Source organism: Diadema antillarum, unplaced genomic scaffold (assembly GCF_040938485.1).
Source record: "Diadema antillarum isolate AM-2024a unplaced genomic scaffold, OU_Dant_1.0 seq00000593_RagTag, whole genome shotgun sequence".
In the NCBI taxonomy this organism is placed as follows: Eukaryota; Metazoa; Echinodermata; class Echinoidea; order Diadematoida; family Diadematidae; genus Diadema; species Diadema antillarum.
Window position 1 is genome coordinate 171,666 of NW_027271524.1, and position 27,678 is coordinate 199,343.

General features: G+C 40.4%; 1 protein-coding gene across 1 annotated transcript in view; it reads right to left on the minus strand.

Moving 5' to 3' along the window:
• Positions 1 to 258: 258 nt before the first annotated feature.
• The window catches only part of LOC139735709 (M-phase inducer phosphatase-like), a 36,809-nt gene continuing 9,389 nt past the window's right edge, over positions 259 to 27,678 (minus strand). Inside the window, exons 4-14 of the mRNA XM_071646458.1 lie at positions 15,138 to 15,189; positions 14,152 to 14,196; positions 12,077 to 12,329; positions 10,641 to 10,829; positions 7,642 to 7,758; positions 6,822 to 6,924; positions 6,287 to 6,516; positions 4,276 to 4,407; positions 3,068 to 3,229; positions 1,852 to 2,103; positions 259 to 402 (exon numbers count right to left, since the gene is read on the minus strand). Coding sequence (XP_071502559.1) covers positions 271 to 402; positions 1,852 to 2,103; positions 3,068 to 3,229; positions 4,276 to 4,407; positions 6,287 to 6,516; positions 6,822 to 6,924; positions 7,642 to 7,758; positions 10,641 to 10,829; positions 12,077 to 12,329; positions 14,152 to 14,196; positions 15,138 to 15,189 — 1,667 coding nt within the window. The 3' untranslated portion in view covers positions 259 to 270. The remainder of the gene's footprint in view (positions 403 to 1,851; positions 2,104 to 3,067; positions 3,230 to 4,275; positions 4,408 to 6,286; positions 6,517 to 6,821; positions 6,925 to 7,641; positions 7,759 to 10,640; positions 10,830 to 12,076; positions 12,330 to 14,151; positions 14,197 to 15,137; positions 15,190 to 27,678) is intronic.

Genomic DNA, 27,678 nt, shown 5'->3' on the forward strand with positions numbered 1-27,678 from the left:
TGGCCGTCCAACATCTCCTGCATGCGCTGGACATGGTCATGCATGCATCACACCATCATATGTCTATACTTAACTCACACACTGGCAGCATTCATTCTATACTGGCCTCACACAGAACGCGGAGGGATAAGAGTTTAGAAAGATGACTCTGGAGGCGATAAGAAGAGTCAAACTTTCTGACATTGACAAATTGCAGTCCCGGCGAATGCCCATCCAGGTGAATGTGCACACCTAAACACGAACATTCCATGCATGCGAGGTGAGGTAGTATCAAAGTACGGACTGAGACCGCTTTAGTCGGCTCTTCTCTCCGCCCGACTTCGACTTCGCCCTGAAGGAGCGCAGCTCAGAAGTGTGCGCCTCATGGTCCATTGGTATGTAGCTCTTTGGTTCACAAAACTCCTGCAATGTATATCAATGGAGAGTTACAGTGCATAACACATCAATGCTAAATGTACATCTACGGCATAAGCTAAGGATTATGCTTTGAGAATTACAATCGTAATTTGATCATCAACAGTTTAACTGGCTGCTATATTACAAGATGCATTACTAGTAACATGTCCTTTGCTAAAACACATTTTGAATTAATTATGCAAATCTAATGGATAAAAAGTGAGTAGTAGGGGCATTTCAACCTTACATGTGAATTACCATTACTTTGCCAAATAAGGCCTTGTACAGTTTATTAGAAAAGAAGAAAATGTGGTGTAGCCTTGATTCAATAACAATGTTATACAAGCAATATACAAGTACAAACAAAAATTAAGAAAAACCATTTGAGCCAGAAGAACAAAATGGATCTAAATGAAACTATCAAAAACACTTTACATATATTGTACTTGATACCAGTACTTTGTTTCTAAACTTCCCATTCATATAGAAAAGGAGTAACTTTGTCAGCAAACACCCCAAACTAAACCAAAAAATCTATCTAGTTGACCCGGATGCACATTTTCATGCCTACTGGAAATCAAGCCATGCAACTATTTGTGGGTTTTGTGATGCACTGTCACTGGTTGCTGTAATTAGTTGGTAGGTTCATTGCCATTTGGTGTAATATCAGATGGTCTACTTCCCAGATCGTCTAACATCACTAGGGCTAAACGCATTTGGTCTACTATCAATTTTGTCTAATGCCTGTTTGGTCCAATCCTCACTCGTTCTAATGCCCAGTTTGGCTAATCATCGTCTTTTCTAATGACCAAAGGGTCTAATGGCAATTTTGCCTACAATACTGTATTTGGATTTTTTTTGTCAGACTTCCTCTGACATACCATGGGTATTAGTGTAGCCCATCTGGAAGTAGACCAACTGGTAATGAGGCTAATTAAGTGGCAATTGGACTAAACGGTCATTAGATGAGCTAGTTGTAGATAAAACAGGATCAGATCATGTCGGTTGAGACTAAACTGCTATTAGAGGAAGTGGGATTAGACTAAGTGATAGATCGCCATTTGGCTTAATTAAAGGTACTGTTCACCATTGGGAGCAGTGATTTAAAAAATGTTCGAGATATCACATTTGACGCATTTGTGTAGGGCAGTTGTATCATACAAACATCTTACCATATAAAAAATTTGCAATAAAGCCTAAAATATAAGGAGATATCACTATTTTCTCCTCTAAACCATAACTGTACACGGTTTAGTCTAGAAACATTCTTATTATACCTATCGTTCACATTTTGTATATTTAACAATACTTAACATTGATTATACGGATACGAATCTTTACATTGGTTGTTTCTATCCCTAACTCAAATTTTTAGAACTATTTTGAAGCACTAAAGCTGGGTTTTTGTTTCATCTGCAAATGGTAAATAATGCCTTTCCAAAGACAAAGTCTCACCGTGCTGTGATGGTAAAAGGCCTTGTAGCCTTCGTTCAAGAGGTAGAGTTCAGGGTAGAAGAGGGCGGGGTAGTTCTCCAGGTTGGCCGATCGGTCGTGCTTCCGGAGGTACCGGAGGAGCCGGGGTCCCCGGTGCGACGAGAATTCGCAGTGGAAGATGAAGATGCGCCTCTTCCTGGTGGTGAGGGGTGGCAGGGGGTGATCCAAGAACATCTTCTTTATTTCCTCCTCCTGGTAGATATTGATTGCACCCTGAGACGAACGGAATACATACATGTGAAGATGAGAAATACATCACCGTTGCTAAGACAATGAGGATGAATCTTAGGATATACGACCAAAGAGGAGGAGAAGCGTATCTGAATGCCATCGTAGCCACTACTAACCATGGCCCAAAATCACAAATTTTGGAAGAGAGAAAAGCAGAGGGGGATAGAATATCAACAAAGCACAGGAAGAATGTATAGGCTAAAGCAATGGAGCGAGAGAGAGAGGGGGAGAGGGAGAGAGAGAGAGAGAGAAGGGGGGGGGTGGAGGAAGGAACACAGGGAAAAGCAAAATAAAGCTACATAGAAAAATTATACTTGCTTATTGACTTGAATTGAATGATTTAATATAGGTTTTCCTGCCCAATGCCATCAGATTTGCACTTGAATTAAGGAGAAGGCGTTTGTATTCAAGCAAATTTTGTCAACGCTGTGCTATCATGGTTCATTCTAATTCTTTGAACATTCAAGCTTGTTTCATGTCATCCCTTCTAGATACTATTTCATTCAATTTAGAGAGAAATTTGTTCAAGTTAATGATGAATGTACCCAATTTTTATCAAATAAACTTCGAATTCCTATTGTAATTGTATGCTCTGCAACATTTCATAAGCAGTTTCTTAGTATCTCACAAAAAGCTAAAAGTTCAATCCTCCTCTCAACCAATACTATACCATCCCTTTAAATCGGCTCTGGAGGACTAGGCGATTAAGAGAGAGTGCCGAGTTTACAGGCAGCAAGGAGACTCGAACCAGGACCATCTTGGTTTATGGTCTGTGGTTTCATCCACTGGGCCACTACAGGACTTCCTTACAAGTAAGACTTGCTAGTTTGTAGTCCCTTATGTCACGCTGTGCCAAATACATCACATTTTGTTATTATTGCAGACGTGAGACACCAGGCAACAAAAAGTGCAACTCGTGCGACTACCGCCTTGTCCCTCCACTCACTTGTATGTGACCGCCCGCGTATTCGTAGGGGTATCTGCAGTCGATGATGTAGTACTCGCCGATCTCGTCGCTGAACTCCGACCGCAGTAGCTGGCACATGGTCTCGGGTGTGATGCTCTTTAGGTCTTTCTGTTTTCCGCACACAGTGGGCAAGCAGCAAGACTGGACAGACAGCCGTGGGCAAGGGGAAAAGAGATATAGGGTTTAACAAGCACAGATCTACACATGGAACCTTTTACACTGGGTTGAGGCGTAAGTCCGCTGCTACGAGTTTTTGCAACCTTGTATCACAGCTCAAGTAAAATTTCATTCGGTAGCTTTGAACAGATACATAGGCATCTAAAATCCTTCCTTAGATTCCTTACCCACTGTAGATAAGAAAAAAGACAAGCCTCATCTTAGAATGCTTCTAAATGCTGAGAAAAATGGCTTTGAAATTATGGTTGTATTGAAGTGCATCAACTTGCTCAATAGTAGTGCTTGAGACCATAAGGGCTTTAGAAAGGCAAAGCAACTGCTATGACAAGTTTTGTCATAATAAACTGGAATTTAGCATACTCATCAGGCATACGCAATTTTGAATTTTCTTTTAGTGTAATTGCTACTTCAGCTTTGAAATGTTTTTGCAGGTTTAATTATGCATTTTTATGTTCTTCATGGACAGAAGATGGAGAAACTGATCAATGTACAGCAGCAAAGGAAAATAATTGCTTCACAAAAACTTTAAAAACTCCCCAGCAAATCCCCTATAAATTCTATGCTTCCAAACCTTCAGATTCACATGGTAGGAAGGATGACTCTCGGATAAATTCTCCAAAAGAGTTTGCAGACTTTGTGGACCCTTCACACGCATTGCTTAACCTACCAGAAAATCAGCCTAGATTTCTTCTTTTTTTTCCCCCTGAATGTACGGACACATTAGGTGAAAAGCATTTAAGCATAAGTCAGATTCCATTCAAATATTCTGAAATAATATGGCTTATTAAGATTGACAACAGATTTAGAAAGTTCCACTCTTCTTCCAGAGTATGCACTGTGATAAAACCTTACTGATCTGACAGCAGGAATCCAATACTGGGGGTTGACGTCGATGGAAAGAAACAATCACTGTTTCATCAGTACAACTGGGGCAACATTATCCTGCACAAACATAATCACTCAGCACTATCAGAGGCAAAAGTCCAGAATAAGACGGAGGCGCATCTTACCTTGGTCCTGTCTCCAATCAGCTCTGTTTGACTCCCCTCCACCGACAGGGCGTGGTCGATGCTCTGGAAGTACGGGTCGTTGGGCGACATCATCGAAAGAGAGCGGAACAACTTCCTTGATGAGGGTGCATCCTGAGAATAAGAACAAAAGAGAAAATTTACAAAGTCCATACATCAGTGTCAATGTCATGCATTCAAACAAGAACAGTGGATGAAAACAACCGTACAGATGAAAGATGTAATAAAAATGAGAAGAGAAAATGAAACTTCTGATGTGGTACTCCTATGCACAGATTAGAAAATGGTAGAATGCTTTTTAACTGCTGTGACAGAAATAAACATTATGCTACCGAAAGTGAAGAGAAATATAACACTGCTCCAATAACTATTTTCGTTATATTCATTCAATTTGATTAATTTCATTTTTTTTTCTTCAACAAAAGATAATAAAATTGCATCTTGCATGCAAAGTAATTTGAATGATTATGTATTTGATTATGCATTTGCTCAACATTTGTTGCCAAACTTATCACTATCAACTATACCTTGAATAGTTCATATCTAAGAATTTACAACGGATAACCCAATTCTTCACTATTTAAAGGGATGGTATAGTATTGGTTGAGATGAGAATTCAGCTTTTAGCTTTTTGTGAAATACCACTATATGAAATGCTAGAGAGCACACGATTCTTAGAGGAATTCAAAGTTTATTTGATTAAAATTGATTTTGAAATGGCTGAGATATCCAAAAACAAAGTAATACAAAGCGATCCTAATAAACGGCAGGTAACACCTTTTTTATGAGGATTGCTTTGTTTTGGATATCTCAGCCATTTCAAAACCAATTTTCACCGAATAAACTTTGAATTCCTCTTAGAATTACACGTATATGCTCTTTCATATTTCACACAAGGATTCTCCGTATCTCTAAAAATTGTCATTAAAATATAGGTTGGAAACTGGAAGCCTCATCGGAACTGAAACGATGCCATCCCTTTCTAAAGAAAAAGAAATCAAGAAATGTTGGTTTTTACAAGACAGCTAGAGCACATGTCGTAGCCAGGGTAGTACAGGTGCATGGTAGCCTAAATCAAGTCTTGTAGTGATTCCGCATGCCTCATACTCAGTGGGCTTCCTTGTTTAATTACACACTTCAGCAGCAACAACCTCCCCGACAAGGTGACTATCCCCCCGTTCAGACTAGAGAGTTCTCGTATGGATATACCCGTATGGATATAGCACGTCTTTATGTGTCTGAATGCTCTAATATTGAAACGTCGTATCAATATACGTCATATATCGAAATGATGATTTGAGCATTGTTTCAAATCATTATCCTATATCCATATGATGTATATTGTGTCTGAACGCTCTCATATCCATACGTCGTATGAGTATGCAAAGCTTATTCGCAGCGCGCGCCGCGCTCACATATCCGCGGGGCATGGTGCTGACAGATGATCTAGCGCGAACTAGTGGAATACCGGATGAATCTAAGGCAGAGTATAAACACTATGCGCAAAGCCTGCGTAAATTACGTACTGCTCATGGAAGAGAATCAAGTCTACTCAAGAAATATCGTTTGTGCGCAAGGTCTGAATGCTCTGATACGATTATCATATAACGGGGCGCTGTGTCTGAACGCTCTCATATCAAAACGTCGTATATCCATATGGTCATATGAATATATGATGTCTCGTTGTGTCTGAAAGCACCCTTTGTCAATTAAAAGTGTACACGTACATGCACGTGAGTTTGATAAGGAAATGAGACATGATTTTCATGGCCTGTTTTGCTCTATGTAATATTGCAAACAAAAATTAAAAAAACACATCATCATGCAGAAGTTATACCAGTAATGTGATATAGCCCTCACATAATCTGTCCTGTCTGAAAATAGGGGAGGTGAGCTCAGTAAATATTGGTAATCTACTGCTAGAATGCCTTTTACAAATGACGATAATCTATGCAAGTCAAAATGTCTGAAAGCAATAAAAGTTGGTACACACTTTATGGAGTTCTGTGTGCGGAGTCTGCGGACTGGCTATGGTGGAGCTACGGGGTCGCTTGTTCTGGACCGGACTAGGTGTGTCCCGAGGCCGCTCTGCTCGCTTCAGTAAGGACGAATTTCGCCGCACAATTGCAGGCTGGCTAGGAACTTTGAAGATTCCTTTCCGGCACTTCGGCATGGCTGATGGTGTGGTCGTTATTGCATTGCAGTCTAGACCACTGTGGGGAACTGGTCATAATTGGTGAATGAAAATAACCCAAAACAAACAATTTACAAAAGTGGAACATTTGAATTGTAGCTGAGATTAACACAGAACACAAAGTCTAAACTGGAGAAAAAGTCTGTTATACAGTACTGAATGATCTCACAAGTTTATAACGGTCCAACTCTGCACAAATCAAAATATCCAAACTAACTGAATTGAATTCAAGTGAACTAACACCATTTCAATTACGTATGAACTGTGTACGAAAAAGAGATGAAACATGGCACCAGCTGTGAAGGTTGAAACTACACCTACAGATTGAACTTACTGCCTTCAAACGACATTCGCCTTGAGGGACTTGCGGTGGTGTGTGGCTTGACCAGGTCTCCATGGATTAGACTAGCAAAACTGGCTGAAAACCCTGGTGCAGTCTCCTTGGTAACAGAGGTCGAAAGTTAAAGGTGAAGGGCAGGAAGGTGTGGTTTAGGAATTAACATATAGTAACAGCATGACCATAGCCATGTTCGTTGCAACCATAACCACAAAGAGCACTGTAAATATGGCAAATATCTAATCAGTTTGAAAACATTTAGTGGTAATCAGGTATTCACAGTCAGCATTGTGATACCACTGCACAAAGTACAAAGAGTCAAAGAGGCAAATACTTAGTTTGTGTGATATGTCCACGAGAATTTATTCTATCAGTAGTTATGTGTCGAACATTCAGCTGAATGAAAACACATGCAAACATCATGGCACTCTCTCGTGAGTTTTGCATGCTTTTAATTCTGTGGAATCAAGACTTCAATTACTGGAACATACGGCAAGCAAAAATATTTGCCTGCTTTTATTTTTGCGCCAGTTTCTGGTGGTGCGAAATGTGAAAAAACTTCCACACTGCAAAAATTTCCACTTTTACAGTTACTGTGCAGAAAAAGTGGTCTAAGCAAACACTTCTCTACAATAATTTTTGAGCTATCAAACTTCAATAACACAAAACTTAAAGCACGCTGTCAATTTTCTTCAAAATAAGATTCTTTAATGTATGTTTATATTATTCATTTTTTTGTTTTGTTTCAGCAAGATGGTAAGCTTCACATTGATAGGATAAATCAGCATTTTCTCCATATCAAGGGTTATCTACATACCTCTTGTGTATCTGCATCAAATATATCTGAAAACCCATCGTTGTCTTTCACGTCATCCTCATCATCATTAGAACTTGCTAGACTGTCATGGCGGAGTTCAATGTCCTCATCCTCCAGCTAATTAAACAAACAAACAAACAAACAAACAAACCAACAAACAAACAAACAACAAATGGACAAACAATGAAACAAGGGTGATGGAAGATGTAAAAAAAAGAAGTTAAAAAAAAGAATAACCTGAAAGTTTTATAATGACATCTGAAAAATGTTGTGTCCCTCACAAATTCTAAATTAGACAAGAGACCCGCGGGTCTAGCGCTCACCTGAGTATCGCAAGTTCACCTTTCACGCAGTCACTAATCTAAATTATTCACAGCTCTACCAAAATTTGACCAGGCATTCTGAAGTAGAAGATGAAAATGTACAATAAGGGCCCAAATTTTTAAAGATTCCTTAATTTGGGGGATTGGGGGCCCCCTGAGGCCCTCTGGGTGGGGCATGGTGCCCATTTTGATAAATTGAGATCCTGACCCCCTAAGGATGCTACCTGCCAAGTTTGACGAAAATCTATCATGAGGTTTTCAGGAAGAAGATGACAATGTACGATTCAGGCCCCCATTTGGACCTTCCTAACCAACCCCCCACCCCCACCCCCCCCCCCACCCCTGCCCCCAAGAGGGGCACCCCTGGATCTCCTATGAACAAACTCGAAACTACAGTCATTAATGTACTCACTCATAGTATTATCTTAGCTGTATAACTTCTGATTCTAGAGAAAATTTTTAACGATTCCTTCATTTGGGGGGTTTGGGCCCCCCTGGGGGCCCCCTGGGTGGGACATGGTGCCCATTTTAACAAATTGAGATCCTAACCCCTTAGGGATGCTACCTGCCAAGTTTGGTGAAAATGGGTCATGGGGTTCTAAAAAAGAAGATAAAAATGTACAATTTAGGCCCCATTAGGACCCCTCCTCACCTCCCTCCCCTGGGTCCCAAGGGGGGCACCCCTGATTCTGCCATGAACAAACTTGAAACTGCAGTCATCAATGTACTAACTCATAGTATTAACTTAGCTCCATCACTTCTGGTTCTAGAGAAGAAGATTTTTAAAGATTCCTTAATTTTGGGGATTTGGGCCCCCTGGGGGTCCCCTGGGGGCCCCCTGGGTGGGGCATGGTGCCCATTTTAACAAATTGAGTTCCTAACCCCCTAGGGATGCTACCTGCCAAGTTTGGTGAAAATGGGTCATGGGGTTCTCAAGAAGAAGATGAAAATGTACAATTTAGGCCCCATTAGAACCCCTCCCCACCCCCCTCCCCTGGGTCCCAAGGGGGGCATCCCTGATTCTGCCATGAACAAACTTGAAACTACAGTCATCAATGAACCAACTCATAGTATTAACTTAGCTCTATCACTTCTGGTTCTAGAGAAGAAGATTTTTAAAGATTCCTTAAATTTGGGGGGTTTGGGCCCCCCTGGGGGCCCCCTGGGTGGGTCATGGTGCCCATTTTAACAAATTGAGTTCCTAACCCCCTAGGGATGCTACCTGCCAAGTTTGATGAAAATCGGTCTTGGGGTTTTCAAGAAGAAGATGAAAATGTAAAAAGTTTACGCACGACGCACGACGGACGACGGACGACGGACGACGGACGACGGACGACGGACGACGCACGACGCACGACGGACGCCGGACGAAGGGCGATCGCAATAGCTCACTTGAGCCTTTGGCTCAGGTGAGCTAAAAAGCACTCTGAGAGCGCAGACCTCCGCCAAGCATGCATCTCATTTTCACCACTGATCTTGTTCTTCCATAGAGATATCAGTAATTTCCACCCATACGTACTTATAGCATTGTGTGCTGAAAGTTGCCAGATTTCCCAATATAGAAGCCTTTGTTACGTCATAAACCCTCAGCTGCACGGCGTGCCTCACCCCAGCAGAAACTAGAGAGCACGCACTTTAGTGCACGCAGGCAAACCTCAAATACGCGCAGCCTGAACTCCCAAGTTCATTGACCCTACCTGCCAAAATGTCAAAATCCTTCATAAATTCCCCCAAAATTCTCGGATCACTACCAAAAGTTAATCGTTTGGTACTTGTGTCATTCTCAACCTATCCTGCAAGTTTCATCCCAATCCGTTAACTACTTTTTGAGTTATTTTGCACACGGACAAACTAACTAACTAACTAACTAACTAACTAACTAACTAACTAACTAACGAACTAACTAACGAACAAACCAACGGTAACGAAAACATAACTCCTCCCTTGGCGGAGGTAACTAGACTCCTCAATACAAAGCAAATCATTCGGTGAAGATGTCAAGCTTATTTCAGATTTAGATCCTACCTTTCTATCTCAATAATTACAAATCATGGCTACTTGAGAACAATACAATCAATAACAAGGTAGGAAAACACCCTTCTTGATTTGCGTTTCTTTGTTTCTTCTTTCTCAACCTATTTGTTTAAAAACCAACGCAACTGGTGATTGTATTCCTTTGACTTCTAGACAGTGGTAAGGGCTCCAAAATATGGAAGGTCCCTGGAAGGAGAGAAGGGATACCCAATGATTAGTGTATTTTGTGGTGAGAAGAATTGAATCACAAAGATGAATCCCTGGCCTGCTGTCAGTCACCCATCAAAACCAGAAAGATTCCAAAGAGCAATCAGGGCACCATTTCATGAAAGTTGTCCGCCCCGACAATCCCAATAGTTACCATCAGTGACCAGAGCTGTTCAGCCAATCAAAACCAAGGACTTTTACTGAAATTGTCGAAGACTGACTCCTTGTCAGGGCTCATAACTTTCATGAAATGGAGCCCAGGGAGAGAGTGTTATGTTACATGCATCCCAATGCGCAAACATCATTTTTTTAATCAGGAAGATTTTCATACATATTCATATTGTATAATCCAGACATGAATCGATATTGACACTTGCAGAAAGCCTCCTGCCTCTACAGACTCAGGGGATTTTGGCAGCTCTGTTGTACACTCACCAGTGTGGCAGGTGCCGAAGTGGGTCTGTTGGAGTTTATTGCGCTGAATGAAAAGGCCTGGGCGTCCGAGGGCACTACTCTGGCTGAGAGTGGCTTGCCTGTGGGTATGCGGAACATGAATGCCCCACTCGGAGACGACTTGGTGGACCCTGCATCTTCCTCTGCCTCGCTCGGAGATGGGAGGTCAAGCTGCAATAAGGATAGAGGGCGGCAGATAGCAAGAAATCGTTTGCAAGGCCCGCAGCGAGCAGCCATTTTTTGAAAACAATGTCATGTTTCTGGGCACCACTATGCAAAGTATTGTCAATCTATTACTACCTTGTTCACAAAGTTAATCAATGCTGGATGTTGCAATTAGAGTAATGACTAGAAATAACTTCCTTTCTTTTTTTTTCCGGAAAAGAAGCAACCTCTGACCGCTCAACATTCTCATTTCACGGAAACAATCTACTTATGTCCACCTTTCATGTCAAATTATCTTAACACTGTACATAAGTTACAACTGGAAAATGTTGGGGTTTTTTGGCCAAATTTCAGTAAACTCTGACATGAGGAGATGTTCCCAAAATGTAACTGGGGTGTCTACACCTCAAGTAACATACCTGGGCCCTGTTTCATAAAGCTGTTTGTAAAGTTACACATGACTTTACGAATGACTGGTATATGAAGTGCCAATATGTGTGCCTATTTTTCTTTTTTTTTCCTTACGTTTTAACAAAGTATGGCTATATGTCGATATTTCATCAACATTGGGGCAAAAATGCACTTTCAACTAAAAAAGTGTGTTTACATGTAAGAATAATCATAATCATCTACAAATTTCAACTTTAGCTAACTGAAATTAACAATGATTAGGAAACACACTTGGCTTGTCATATGTAAGTCATTCGTAAAGTCTTGCGCAACTTTACGAACAGCTTTATGAAACAGGGCCCTGGGCCAACTACTGATAAAATCCATTGTCCAGTTTGCCTAGGATTGCGATACCAGGATGTTGGATAGAAGGACGAAGGCATAAAAATACTTTATTTAGCATGAAAAGCGGACGTGAAATAATGAGAAGTACAGGGACGCTGTTCGATATATTTTTGTTTTCTTCTACTGAATAATAGTTTGAGGTTGAAATGGGAAGACCTTGTTGAGGGCTTGTAATCACTGTGATGAATAATGAATTCCACAGAGATGTAGACTCATAAAGCCATAGAGTTGAACCACTTTTACTTTGTGCACTACAGTGGAACAAATATTGTGACATACGGTACTCTAGGGTACCCTGTAATCCTGACATACGGTACTCTAGGGTACTACAGGGTCACAAGTAAGCTGAGTCTACCTCATTCTGGAACAAAACACAAAGTTAGCGACAAAACACGAACCAAGGGCATAATGGATTAATCAATGAATGCAATCCCAGACAGACCGGAAAATAAACATACCAGGGAGATCCTGGATGCTGCTGTTCTCTCACGCCTTTCCTCTCCCCTGCTCTCCCCCACCGGATGCATCCAGATCCCTCCGCTCTCTCTCTCCTCCCCTTCGTGCTCCGAACCCTCGCTTCCTTCCCGTGGCCCCTGCGCCCCTTGCCCCGACTCGATTGGCCCGAAGGGAGGGAAGGGGGAGGAGGAGGGGGTGTCATGATGATGCAGTCTCACCGGCATTGAATTGAACCGTTGGAATTTGAAAGAGTGCCTAGGAGAGAAGCAAAAAACACCAGGATTGGTAGAGGTGGAACCCAACTAGTGGGGACGGACATCAATGCAAATTGGTGGGATACATATCTTGAGATATGAATTTTGAGCCAAATCTCACAATTGGTGCCTGTTTGGACATAACTATCCAAAGTAAATAGCGTGATCCGCACAGCCATCCATATCCCAAGAAATCATGCAATTATTTCGGAATTATCAGGATAATTTGCAGCATGGCGAGTGAGCGTGTCAATGCTAGGACAAAAAATGCCAAAACTTTCAATCTCGTAATGCAAAAATAAGTCTGTGAGATTGAACACATGGGCAAGGCAATAATTCAGGTAGATTTTGGTAGATCTATTTTGTCTGTGTAAATGCAACTATTGTTCCTCCTACCACCCAAATCCTTTTCTCATGGGGAGTCGTGGGGATCACAACATTGGCACCACTTTATTAGCACCTCTAATTTTCACTGTGTACTTCATATCAGGGACAGATTATGCTATAAAAGCTGTTATTTTTGCGAGCTAGATTTTAACTTTTCCAAATTTCACCATTAACAGTTGGGGTTGCCAAATTTTAACAACACTCTAAACTAGAAATGTCGCTACAGCGACTGGTTATACCCCCGCCAAACAACATTTCATAAGCTTTGGTCAAAACAACATTTCATAAGCTTTGGTCAAAAAACTGAGGAAGTAGTTAAATCCGCAAGATCTTTCCTTGATCTTCTGCCATTAATATGCCGTTACCATGGCAACGTACTTTCGGATACTGTCGAAAAATGCGTCTTGCACATCTACAACCAAAGGCACACATCTGTACCAAGTTTCATGGAAATTGGGCAAAAACTGAGGAAGTAGTTTGCAACACAAAATTTTCCATCATTTTTGCTCATAATATGTGAGCTGTTACCATGGCAACATACTTTTTGTCACTGTCAAGAAATGTGTCATGCTGACCTATATCCTAAGACAAACATTCAATATGAATTCCATGAGAATTGGAAGAACACTGATGAAGCAGTTTTGCCATGAAGCATTTTGCCCTATATTTTACCAATAACATGCCGTTACCATGGCAACGCACTTTTTGCCACTGCGGAAATATGTGTCTTGCACATTAACATATTCAGATGAACATCTGTACCTAATTTCATAAAAATTGATCAAAAACTGTGGGAGGAGTTCGCGACGCAAGATTTGTACCCATTTTTGCCCATAATATGCCGTTACCATGGCAACGTACTTTTGGGTACTGTCAAAAAATACGTCTTGCACATCTACAACCCAAGGCACACATCTGTGCCAAGTTTTATGGGAATCGGTTGAAAACTGAGGAAGTAGTTCGCGACGCAAGATTTGCAACGGACCGACCGCCCGACCGACCGCCCGACCGTCCGCTGATTCCTATATACCCCCTTCAAACTTCGTTTGGCGGGGGTATAAATATCGCAACGTGCTAGGGTATGAGTGCACTAAAGATCTAGCCTCGGTGTCACATCATGAAAACAACATCTCGCAAAGATGTCTGTGACCTCTGTATGCGAAAATAACAGTTTTTACCAAAGATGGACCTAGCTAAATTAGTTCAATCTGCACTATATCAGAAACAAATTGAGTAAATGTTGCCAATTCAAGAGAAAAACAGATGTTTCAATCTCCTAAAATGCATTAGCAATTTTAAAGTTAGTAATTAGGAGGGTATTGAAAATAACTGCAACCAAAAGAAACAATGTAATTCTTAGTAACTTTCCTTCTTTTAGCATTCATTCAATTTCATTTCATTGCCAGATACAGTAAGAAACGATCACCGGATATTACCGAGACGAGGCTGGCCGATCCTGCTGCAGTAGGATGGGATGGAATCTGAAAAGAAACAAGAAATAAGTCTCAAGGGTGCAGATTGTCAAATTCAGCTTCTGATGATTAATTCAAGAAAACATTTGATTCTCTCCCTCTCTCTACTCTATTCTTGTATACCAATGCACATCTCCTAAATGTCAATTTCAAAGTTATACCATGAACCCGTAACTATTAATGTCACTTTGCTTCAAAATATAGAATACATATTTTGGGTCTGTTTATGAGTTAGGACACACTGACCTGATTCAAAATTAGTAGTTGGTATTGTCATCTAAACCAACTGTATATAGGGATTCCTCTATCAGAATCATATTTTTGAGCATTCTCTCGTGGTCATGATCTGACATTTGGATGAGAACGTGTTTCCCATGATCTTTACAGCTCTTCACCGACTGACCCGTTTAATTCGTGTGAAAATCATGCCCATCTTCTGCTTATTTCCCTGTGTTTTCCCCAGAGTGAAAGAGAGCATTATACGGGGTAATGAATGTCCAGGGCTCGGAGGAAAAGGGACGAGGACAAAAAGTGAATGAATGAATAAATCATTTTGTTATCAAACCTGTATCTGAACCCAATTATGTGGAAAAGGTGTCGAAGAACCGAATGTTACGCAAAGCCAGAAAGGTCATTTAAATATAGAGAGACGGTCATGGACAGGTGAGGATGTGGAGAGCCTCTGGGGCCTGATATCTTTCATGATGTTCTCAGGATATGAGGGAAGGCAGTTAAACACATATCTACAATTAAATCTCTCAGAAAACAAAACATGCGACAGGATTGCACATTGCCATGACTTTATGACAGGGTCTGCGTACTTCTTCGCTGCAAATATCTGAATTGCAGGAATGGCATTGTATATAATCATGAAGTGTGGAAGTTTCTCATGGTATGATTGCCTTACCCTAGCATTAATTGGCAAATTCATTCTCTCGGGGTTTACTTACTGCTCAGCAGGGAATGGTGATTCACTCGGACTATGAGTATGAACACTGCCACCTGAAATGCAAGGGAAAACAAACACATGGGTATATAATATCACAAAGGAGTAGGCTTACAGCAGTACACCATGTAAATTGTACATATATTCCAGTGTTCACATTTATTTGATGTATATCGAAGCCATGCAACAGCTCTCAAATCATACAGGAATACAAGGAGAGAATTGGTGATTATATGCAGGCATATATTCTGAATGCAAAGTTCATATATTACACACTATGTGTTAAAATGCAGAAATAAATTCAGTCTATATCACCATTTGCCAAACATTTCATGCTCAGTTTTAGGTAAGGACTCGAGCCCTAGGCTAACAAGTTTTCCCTCTATACAACGACTTTAAGCATTTTTAGTGCAAAACTTTGTGAGAATACCCCCCCCCCCCACACACACACACAGACAGTTGTGGTACTGACACAAATGAATGCAAAAATACATACGATTACTAAACTGTGGTAACCAGACTGTTTTCCCTGATTGCAGGTACTAGAATTAAAAGTAGGTTCGATGCATGTAATAAATGAGCATTGAAGAAGTGGAAAGCAGCAAAGGGCAAAAAACCCTCTTCCAAAGTAAAAACAAAAAAAAAAAAAACAAAAAAAAAACAAAAAAAACACATGCACAAACATGCACACACACACACACACACACACACACACACACATCTCTTTTATATTTTTCTCTAATGAATAAATGGGCTGTCATTTACGAAGTGAAATGTTTTCATTTCAAAAGCATGCAAATATGCCAATAATAAGCAAACTTTTTTTCCAAACAGTGTACCTCAGATTCAATAAACATGCCATGCACGGTTGATGAGGATTTCAACCAAAAAAATTAATGATATCTGTTGATCCACACCGATGCATGTATGACATCATAATGTTGGAGATAAACGTGACAAGATAATCCCCAGCTAAGATAGCGGCAATCCGAAGCTCTGGAATGAGGCATGGCTTCCATATCTTTCATTCCCCCCCCCCCCCCCCCCCCCCCCCCCCCCGTGCCCTTGAAGAGAACGTACAGCGAACTAATTGAAGCCTACTTTTCCTGCTCAATGACAACCTACACAGTATAGGTCCGTGTGCCCCAGGAAGAGTTCATACTTTAAGGAATAAAGCATGCGTTTGAACGAATGCTCCTCTTATTGATAATGGCATAGAATCAGACTGAACAGGGTAAAAATTAAGAAACTGCCATTCCAATCTTAAAAAGACAAAGTATGAAAGTGACAAAAAAACAATGAAACAGTTTAAATTTGCCATTATCAAAGTTAGATGATTTCAAATTCTATTACTTGTTCAGTGTGTTGCTTGATCATTATGATTGTTGATAATTTAGGAGGAAAATCTAGAGAAGATTTGTGTGCCGGGAAGTGAGAGACTTTTGGGGCCGCTTGAAACCTCATCAAAATTGCATGTCTATGGAGTGACGTAAAGATGACTGATATCATTCTGCTGGGAATGATGTGGACCTTTATGGCTATAACTTTCTGATTTTTGTTTTTTTAAATTGTCGTCCAATTCTCACGGAAACTTTCACTTATTGTGTTTGTTTGAATTCACTCTCTTTGTAAAGGTCGGCTCGATCAGAGAGCGGATTCTTAGAAAAGCACCCTAAGATGACACAGCCTCCACTTACATGTAGGTCACATGTATACAACATCACATGGTGCTTTCAGACGCAACATGAGTCGACCCGAAAAAGACAGAAAATTTGGAGGTCAATGTACTTTGTATTGTGCAAACCTTTCATTCTGCGATACTCCAGGCGAAGCACAGCCCGTGATGCACAATGCACAACATACGATGGACACAAGTCATCACTATAGCTCACTTGAGCACTTTGACTTACGTAAGCAATCAAACAAAGAAACAAACAAACCCTAATGTGCAAACTATCCAGACAGGTCTGAATAGAGACTAAACTGTAATTCAGTGCAGCTGAAATTGATGGCTCATAACATGGCTTTATGGATTATGACATCTCCACATTCTCCCTGCTCTTTTATTAAATCAGTGTTTATGAAACATGTTTCCATCTTTACTTAAAGGCACACTACAGTTGCTAGATCTGTCGTATGAGCCCAATGGGAATAAATGTAAAGGCTCCATTCCATGGAAATACATGTAACCAGTGCATTTTCCATGGATAATTGAACATGGGAGCTTGCAGTTAAAACTTAACCCTTTGCGAGCTTGGAATGCTGATTTGCAGAGAAAACGCCATAGTGCTGTACGCACACTGGAGCAGAAAGTGTTAAGACAATATACAGACACAAGAGATTTCTGGGGACAACAGGAGACAGATTCAAAGTCCTACTGATGGTATGAGTTTAGGAAGGATGCAAATTTAGTCAAACTTTGGGCAATGCAGTGGACAAGAAAAACACCAACCTCTGAAGATTAAAAAACAAACGTACACACACAAAAAAGCAAAGTAAACTACATTTACCCGTAATCAAAACAAATTTGACGATCAAAATTGGTAATCGTAATTATAGCACGAACTCTGCATTCACCCCTCTCCCATTATAAAGGAAAGCGACAGGAAAGAAACAAAGCAAAAAGGAAAGCAAGGGACTTATCATTTACAAAAAGTCTCATGATATGGCTTAGTCCAACATTGTTTACAGCTGTGTTGTTCACAAGGTAGAACAAATACACCGTATGTCTGGCAGTATATCCACATCGGCAGGGCTTAACTTCTGAGAAAACACAATTTATGGCGTCTGGCCGAAGTAAGCCCTTGATGCAGAGAGACAAATGTCGTCATTAGCTCTGGAAGGCAGTGGCTCTACATGCCAGGCATTACTCATCTGCACTTGCTCGTAAACATTCTGTAAATCCCGTTTACAAAGAGGAATATTTCCGAGCTTTTAATTCTTTTGGATATCGCATAGTTTTGCGGCATCAAGCGGGATTGTGAACTAAATCCCCAGTGCCCGTATATTGCGTGTGTGTGACCGAGAAATAGAGCGAGAGCAAAACTGATGAAATAACCATTTTATCATCCTGCGACAACATGGGCAGAGGCTTGTGTCAGTGCAGTCATTATGGATCTCAGTTCCTTTGTACTTTTCCTTCATTCTTCTTTCAGTGTCTGTTATTTAAGGAGCTGACTAATAAAAACGCTGTTAAAGTTTATCACGGTATCAATATCAAATCATTTACAATTTCAAATGAAGAAAGAATGAGCTGTAATACGCTGACCATGTTTTGCAACGTGGAACAAGCAAGAAAATTTGGACTCTGAAATTGACTGAACAGGGTAAAAATGGAGAAAAAAAACCCCTGTCTAAAGTGGCCACCTGTCTAAAACGGCCTCTTTTTTCGTCTCTCTTGGGTGGCCACTATAGACAGGTTTGACTGTATTTTGATTTGTGTAGTCCAAACCAGTTGCTCTCCGTTAACTATCAAGGTTTGAAGTTCATGCACTTGTAATTCCCATGAAATATGCTCCCTCAAAATTCTGCGGCGGAAAGACATTAAGCTGAGAGCAGTTGGTCTGGACTATTCTCTCTCTGTGCTGACAGGTTCTTGGGATCACGCACCACTCGACCTGATGCAAACTGTTAATAGCAGCACAAATGAAAATACAGCATCATAAAAAATAGTTCAGAATCTAGACTAGCCAAATGTATACACAAACTGGAGGGGGGGGGGGGGGGGATTGGAGTCATCAACTCATAAGCCCTCATTGACCTGTACACGAACCTTCAATTTTTTTCTCCCCGACATGAGATCAATTAGAGTTACATCTCTCAAATCAGATTATGGTAGCCTTGTTCAAAACTACAGTGTAGACATGATGACTTTTAGCAGGAAATGGATTACAGTCGCATAAAACATAATTCTATAGCTATCTTTACATTCTGTGTTTTGTAAACAAATTGGGAACACAACATATATTGTGAAGCTAGACAGCTAGCTCTGGCTTTGTTTGATGTGGGCTTCCTGGTGATACTGCAAGTATGATTGCGATGGAAAGTAGTACATGCACATATCACAAGTTGAAGGTATCATTACTTTTAAAGGACATAGACTAGCTATTCAATTCAACAGATGACGACTATGGTCATGATACAAAAATGTTCCAACCTCAGGTTTTCACCCATTGGGGACGAGTCCCGAGTATACTCCAGCAGGTGTGTATGGAAAATGTGTGCTGTAGCAAAATCACTCTGGACATCCTCAACGGGTTAACATGCTATTTTGCAAAAGTTACAACCTGCCCTCCATAGCATTTTAAACCCTTTGGACAGATCATTCTCCCTCCAGTGTAAAAGGGGGCATTAATGACTACTTCGATCATCTCAATATACGGTAATGTAATTTGCTCATTCAAAAAAAGCAAAACACCAGAAAGCTTTCATGGCTGAATTGTTTTTGTTGGGTGATTTGCTCAATGAAATTCATCATGTATCAAAAGCACTTGAAGAAACCAGGTGGGCGTGTCAGCATGAATCATGTACAAGTACGTGGGCACATGAAAAATTTGACCTTTTAGGAGCAATAGGGAAATTTCATAAAGGAATGTTTTCCTTTGTCAGATGACAAAAACACACATGCTTACATTATGGTGATCTGAAAATCTCTCTTCTATTTTTTTTTTTCCAGTTTAAAGGAACTTCATTCCATGATCAGAAAAGAGAGAGAGAGAGAGAGAGAAAAGCATACTGTAGGTTTATTGATCACATTTAAAGGCGGTAAAAGGATTAAAATCACGGATTCTATGATCAAAAGCTGTACATCAATGCTCCCATCCCATCCTGAAAATTAAATATGCATGATTAGCATACCTAGAACCTATCCCTTATTCAGGGCTGCAAACTAACCCATTTTTTTTCTACTGATCACACCTGCCTGTTGGACCAGTAGGTACTGGTACCCAGTTTTTCCATCTTTTACTGGTCCATTCCTGAAGAAACTTACTGGTCCGACAGTTATTTTTACTGGTCCTGACCATCGGACCAGTGCCAGTGTGCAGCATTGTCTTATTATACATGTATAATATTTTGGTCATAATAAAATGAAAGTCAATGATTTTACACACAAACACATACACAACCCTACTGTGGACATCAATGCAGCTTTCACTTTCTACAGTGTAGTTGTATCTGCCAAGCTGTTTAAAAATAAAAAATAAAAAAATGAGATGCTCTCATCTGAATGAAACACCATATGATGCTATCATCTGAACCCCCTCCCCCCCCCAAAAAAAAGACTATTTGCTTCTTTAAATGTTGCTATTCTTAACCTATAAAGAAAAAGAAAATCGTCGTAGTGAGCATCCTGCAATAATTCATAGTTTGAGTGAAATTTATTTCTATAAATCCCTATTTGTGAACTTTTTCGATCACTTGGCAAGATGAATGAAGCCTTATGTTATCCTGAACCACATGATCAGGAAGAACTTGATTGGATACCATAGAAACATTTCAAACATGGGGGATAAAATCAGAAGAAAAAGATATCCTTGGTCCTTAGTAGTTTGGACAGAAATAAGGAAAGAAATCAGAAAACAGTTTTCTCAGACGACTCTAAAGATCAAGGATCAAGGGCTGGAAGAGGGAAGGCTGCAAACAACAACAGAACAGAGCAGTCTAATTCTGAGGAGCAATACGATCCCTGGGAAACTGGGCGAGCGTGGAAAACAACAGATCAGAAACAATGATCTTTACAAACATGTTGCATGAAAGGTTACGAACAATGTGACAGTAATGAGGTCACTACTCCAGCAGAAATAGGCTTGGGAAATGTCATTCTCGGTTCTAGGAACACCACCCCCTGGAAAACCACCCTCCGGATAACTACCACCCGGATAATTACCCCCCAGGACAACTACCCCCCGGACAACTACCCTCCTAGGACAATCACCCCCTAGGGCAATTTCCCCTTAGGAAAACTACCCCCTGAATAACTACCCCTCGGATAACTACCCCTGGATAACTACCCCCTCGGATAACTACCCCCCGGAAAACTACCCCCTGGGTAACTACCCCCCCGGAGAACTACCCCCTGGATAACTACCCCCCGGAGAACTACCCCCTGGGTAACTACCCCCCGGAGAACTACCCCCTGGGTAACTACCCCCAGGATAACTACCCCCCCCCCCCCCCCGGATAACTACCCCCCCGGATAATTACCCCTCGGATAATTACCCCACGGATAATCACCCCCCCCCCCCCCCCCGGATAATTACCCCCCCGGAGAATTACCCCCCCCCCCCCCCCCCCCCCGGATAATCACCCCCCGGATAACTACCCCCTCCCAGATAATTACCACCAGGATAATTATCCCCAGGTTAATTACCCCCTCCTCCGAAAACTAGACCCCAGATAACTTCCACCCGATAACTACCCCCCTCCGATAACTTCCCATGGATGATTACCCCGGGTAAGTAGGCCTACAACTCCCCCTCCCCTATAACTATCAAGAGGAAAATTACCCCCAGGACAGTGCACCACGCCAATTACCCCCTGGGTAACTACCTCCAGGGTCATTGCCCCCACCCCCCCCCACCCCAATCTTACTTTTGATAAAAAGAATATAATTACTAAAGGAAACGAAGTTATTTATATTATCTGCCAGGAATCACAGAGATGCCATACTGATACATCATCTTATGAAAACAACATCTTAAGGATTTACGATTTGTATCGTTTGCATTTAGGACGATTTATGTACAAGCTTAATTTCTCCCTCTGTATTTTGACTCTATGTTCATAAAAAACGAAGCTGTCCCTTCATATCCTACCCGGTAATCCAGTAAATGTCAATGCCTTTAACCAAAACTATTTTCGCTAAATCTGTATTTTCTTTTACTGTTCCGAAATTTTGGATTTCTCTTGATAGTATAGTATAAAAAAAGTTTTAAGTTTGAATGCCTTTACCATTGAACTAAAGACATTTTGAAGAAATGTTTTCAATTCAATTCAATTCATTTATTTTCATTCTTCTTCTTTTTTTCTTTTTCAACAAAAACATAACACAAGATAGATCCGGTTTTACATCATAAACAAAGAACATTTGTCTTAATCAATAAATGGTATCAATAAACATAGGAGCGCATACTGGCAAAAAAAAAATACAAAGTCATGCTTCAGTTGAAAAAAAAGGAAGAAAGATGGAGAGGTCCACTAAAAAGCAAAGCTTGTAGATTGTGAACCACTCATAACACAATGTTACACTTCAGAATGAGTTAAGATTTTTGCAATATTTTTTTAACCACAATCGTCTATCATTTACCACAACTCCATGTAACACTTCTTTATTTTGAGGCGCTTATATCTCATGCCTCACGTGCCCTGGTTTTGAGTTTTGACCCATCATCTTCCTCTTCCCTCTCGCTTTTCTCTGTCCACCGTGAAAGTAGTCTATTCCTGTCATTCATAACTCACCTTTCCTCTTTCTCTCATTACAAGGGATTTATCTCGTGTGTGTTCATTGCAGTGCACTCCCGTTAAAACGAAATGCTCAGGACCGGCAGTTGTTCTTTTTTTTTTTCGTTTTAACGAAATTTCGTTATAACCGAACAAATGTAATATGCAATGTATAACGAAAAGAAGGAAACCACGCATAAAAAAATCTGTTTGTTGAATCCTCATAATACGCTGGAAAGCTATGTAAAATGGGAGATTACCTTTTTAATTTCGTTTAAATATTACATTTTAAAAAGAGCATAAAGTTGTTTGTGTTGTCACACATGTGTAGAAATGACGGTGTACGATTTGGTTACAGTTCGCTATTCCAAAGGTTTTTTCTTACTAAAGTACGTTACTCCGAAGGCTCCTTATTCCGAAGTTTCGCCATCCCCGGGATTCCGATGGTTTGTTTATGTGACGGTTCGCATTTCCGCAGAATCATTATTCCGAGAGTTCATAATTTATAGATCAAAATATTGTTCATTTTCCGAAGGTTCGTTGATCTGAAAATGAAATGAGGTTCGTCATTCTGAAGGTTTATGAATCAAAAAAAGAGAAAGGTTCACTATTCAGAAAGTCCGTTGTTCCGAAGGCTTTTTCATCCGAAAATTAAATAAGGTACGTTATTCCGAAGAAATTTTGTTAATGAAAAAAAAATGAGAAAGGTTTGTTATTTCGAAGATTTATTTATCTTAAGACGATTATAAGAATTGCAATTCTTAAGCTTTGTTAGTGTACTCTCCTTTTTTCACCATGGATTAACGATACTTTTTGTAATGTTCCGATTAACGAACGTTTTGAATTCCTGTCATTTCCGGACTAACGAAACGTATAAGAATAAAAATAAGGACCATATTCTATTATCGGATTAACGAACCTTTGGAATAACGCCAAAATGTGCTTAATAACAAACCCTCTTTCATTTCCGAACTAAGGGACATTTAGTTGTATCAGAATCTGTGTGTTTTGTATTAAAGGACTTCGGAACAATGAAACAAACCTTAACTGAATTCAGATCATTGTATTACAATAACGCAAGTTCCCCTCGGAAACTGTGCGTGATACACGGGAGTGAACATTCAATGATGCGTTCGCTCATGCAGAGACGCTTTAAAAATGCTTGTTCCGCTATGCATTTTCGAATGCGATCCGCATTTCGTTGTAACGGAGCACATTTCTTTTGTTTTTCTTTGTCAGTGGCGCTCAGAAAAGACTTCGTGATAACAAAATTTTGTTATAACCGTCTTCGTTATAAGCGAATTTTGTACATAGACTTTAATGGTGATAATTTTGGGACCAGAAGTTTTGCTTCGTTACAACGAAATTTCTTTATAACCGTGTTCGTTGTAACGGGAGTGCACTGTATCATTATTTGTGTACTTTGTCTCTGTCTTAATGTGCTTTCTTTGTATTGTTTCATCAATTTTGTAACTATTTTAGTGTTATACCGTTAATGCTCATTTCAGAATTGCCCTACTGCATTATTGGGCATTAACAACTAGTATATCAAGGATGTGGGAAGAGATTGTCACCTCCTTGGTATGATCACCGCAGAGCATTACCTCCCTTGACAATTACTCCTTATTAAAATTAGGCTCCAAACAATCACCCCTCTTACAATAACTCTCCCCCAGAAAAGTACGTCTCTCATTGTTATTTTCGAACAACGTTTGCTATTTGAATTGAAAAAAAAGTCATATCATCTGGTTTTGGTCGAGACCTAACTTTAGGTTTTAAACATCTTTTGGGTGAGATAATTAGAAACCGCTTACGAAATATTAAAAAAAAGAGCATGTTATTCCAAGAAGGATTCAAGTTTTTGTGAAAAAAAAATACTCTTGAAATGGCCGGGATAAAACAGAGCAGCCCTATAATGTAAAAAGGATTCTGTCAACTACAACTCTCTATAGATCTATTCAAAAAGAGGGTGCAGGACAAAAGACTTCGTTAACAACTAGGGGTGTTTTGTAAAAAAAAAATATACTGTTAAACTCATAATATTTTACTTTTTCTAATGAGACTAACTTATATTTGAACTGGATTTCCTCTTAAAGTGTCGAGAACATTTAATTTGAAAACTATCACAATTCTACTTGCATGTAAAACAAGCTGTAATTTTACTCTTATGACAGATTAGGGCTCCGTTTGATAAAAGTTGCCAGTTATGACATCTTGTTAGTCTCTAATAATTTCAATAAAACCATGGGTTCTGCTTGATTGATAATCTCGAGTCACTGACTTGTTACCATGGACCTGCTTTGATCGACCTCCAACGATTGGTAATTGTGTGGAACCAGGGAGGTGAGAGGAAAAGGAGTGGGCACTGGATTAGTGTCTTTTGAACCATCCTCGGAGCCGCACTCCCCAAGAGACCACTCCACTAACTAGATTACTGCCGCTTGGCCGCACAGTGCACATGCGCAATCCTTGTCAACAGGCTGGTGGGTCTCACCCCTCCCTGGCCAGAACCTGGATTACTCCACGTGGTACTGGATGGGTGGTGTATACTGGTGCATTACTGGTGCATTACCCATTGCTGTGCCTGCAAACAACACTGGTGCATTGTGATGTGCAGTGAACTGGTTGCATGGTCACATTTTGAATTTTGCAGCTAGTATTCAAGGTATTATAATTTATGTGCGTTAACATGTCCATGTACTAGAAGATTTCTTGGGAACAAAAAATGTACTTTGCATGCTATTATGGTAAAATAACTTTTACATGAAATGGAAACAAATTAACACAGACTTAAAAACATTGAATAATAATGATTACCAGCACCAATAATGATATACTGATTGTAAGAATATGAAGGAAACATGAACAGCTGAGTAGTGGAACACAGGCCCTAACAATGTCTGATGATAATAATGATTTTAATACCAAGCTAGCACAGAAAATACCAACCACAACAGCAACAACCATCATAAAAATACCCATTCAGCTTTCAAATAAGAATAAAACAAAAACAGAGAGACAGACAAAAAAAGCACCATGGTGAATATCTTATCAGGCATACAGTGATACAGGACATGTGAGATAGTTCAGCTCTCACTGAACTCTCACATGTTTTCACCGTACACCAGGCAAGGAGGCAAGTTATTTCACCAAGATTAGGTCCTATAGTAGTCTCCATCATGACCACTCTGTTGTAGATTCGAGCCCTCCTGCCTCAATATATCCCCAGCATACAACAAAAAAACATTCAAATAGTGTTTTCATCCCCTGGAGAACTAAAATTGCTCACAAAAATATGTTAGTGGGACCACAAAAAACATGTCTTGGCGGATGTACGCAAGTTTCCCAAAAAATATGACAAGAGAACCAACACGAGCGAACAATGAAGTGATACATCAGACTAAAGAAAAACCCCAACATCTGCTGATCTACAGGTGAATTTCGTCAGCACTAGTCAGGATTTACACTTGACATTGCGTCGTAATTTGATTAAGACAAGAACAAAACAATGGCTATTGTTAAACAGTTACATTGTCAAAACTCAACTTCTTCTAGGCCGATTTTCAAAATTTTTGTATCTATCGAGAGCTGAATTCTTAGACTAGCAGGTCCCAAGAGTATATGCCGTGTGAGCCTGCATAAAGAATGTAGAACCCTCATACACGTCCTTGTGAACACACACAAGTCAACTGTCCTGTCCATACTCCTAACGATAGAGGGCCAAGTCACCGCGGCCCCGAGGATCGAACATCAAACAGCAGTGATAACGATCAGACTGACCTCGTTACGTAAGAGGTTGTTTACTTGTTCGTTGGGGCACTGATCCCTTGTAATCCTGTGTTGAGTGATAGGGAAAACCCTCAGGGCAGAGTGCCCACTCCTTTTTGTCTCACCTCCCTGGTGGAACTGACAGCTTGTCAGGACTGATAACTTTCATAAAACCGTGCCCGGATCCTATCAGAAATTATGGCTTTATATCGAAGGGTTCCTCGCTAATGTTAACAGAATATGAATTGCAGTGAAATCAACTCTCCTTTTCTTATATTTATCGTCTAATGTGTTATAACGGTAGAAAATGACAAGCCAAAAGAGTAAATGTGACCGTGCACCTCAAAACGAACATAAAGTTGCACACACTGATTTTGCGTGAGGACTAAAAATAAGTGAAATGGGTCAACCTAGCCGAACTTGACTTTTTCATATTTTCTGAAAGAGCGGGTCTTCTTTTATGCTAAAATTTGGTATCATAAAACGGGCAGGAAAGTGTGTTTTCTTAGCAGTTTATCTCGAACATTTTTGGTAGAATAGTGTGATTATGCGTGTCTTTAGAATCCCTTTTTCATTTCTGAAAAACCACTCTTCACTTTCAACTCTAATAATCTTTGAAAGGATAGTGCTATATTGCTTTGAAAATTGGCAGTAATTATGGACAGAATGTGTTAATTAGGCATGCTCAATTTCAGTTTAATCTGATAATCCCTTCATTGTTGTAAATCTGGCGGTTTACTTCCTGTTCTTTGTCCCATTCATCGCACAGCCAGCACGGTTTGGTAAAGATTAAGTGCTTGAATAGACACTGTACTTCAGAGCCTCTTTTCTCAGTTCCCACTTTTCCTGAGTTTGTGCTTTCTTTCCAATATTTAGATAGGTTAGGAGAGTCCATTTGATTTGAGTTATACATCATTTTAAAGCTTAAAGTCTGCTCTTTCAGAATATGGTCTTAACTATAAAAATTCATATCTGGCGACTTTTTGTTTGTTTTGAGGTGCAGGGTCACAAATGATGACAGTGTAAGAGAAAGGTGCATCTTCTGATATGGTGTTATGAACTTATGGAAAAATTACAACGGGTGGTAACTTTCGGGGGGCGGGGAGGGGGGGTTGTCCAGTAGGTAAGTATCAGGAGGGGGCGGGGGGGGGGGGGGGTTCGGGGTATGGTTATGGGGGGGGGGGGTAGTAATCCGGGTGGTAGTTATCCCGGGGGTAGTTATCCGGGGAGTAATTATCCGGGTGGTAGTTATCCTGGGGGTAGTTATCCGGGGGGTAGTTATCCGGGTGGTAGTTATCCTGGGGGTAGTTATCCGGGGGGTAGTTATCCGGGTGGTA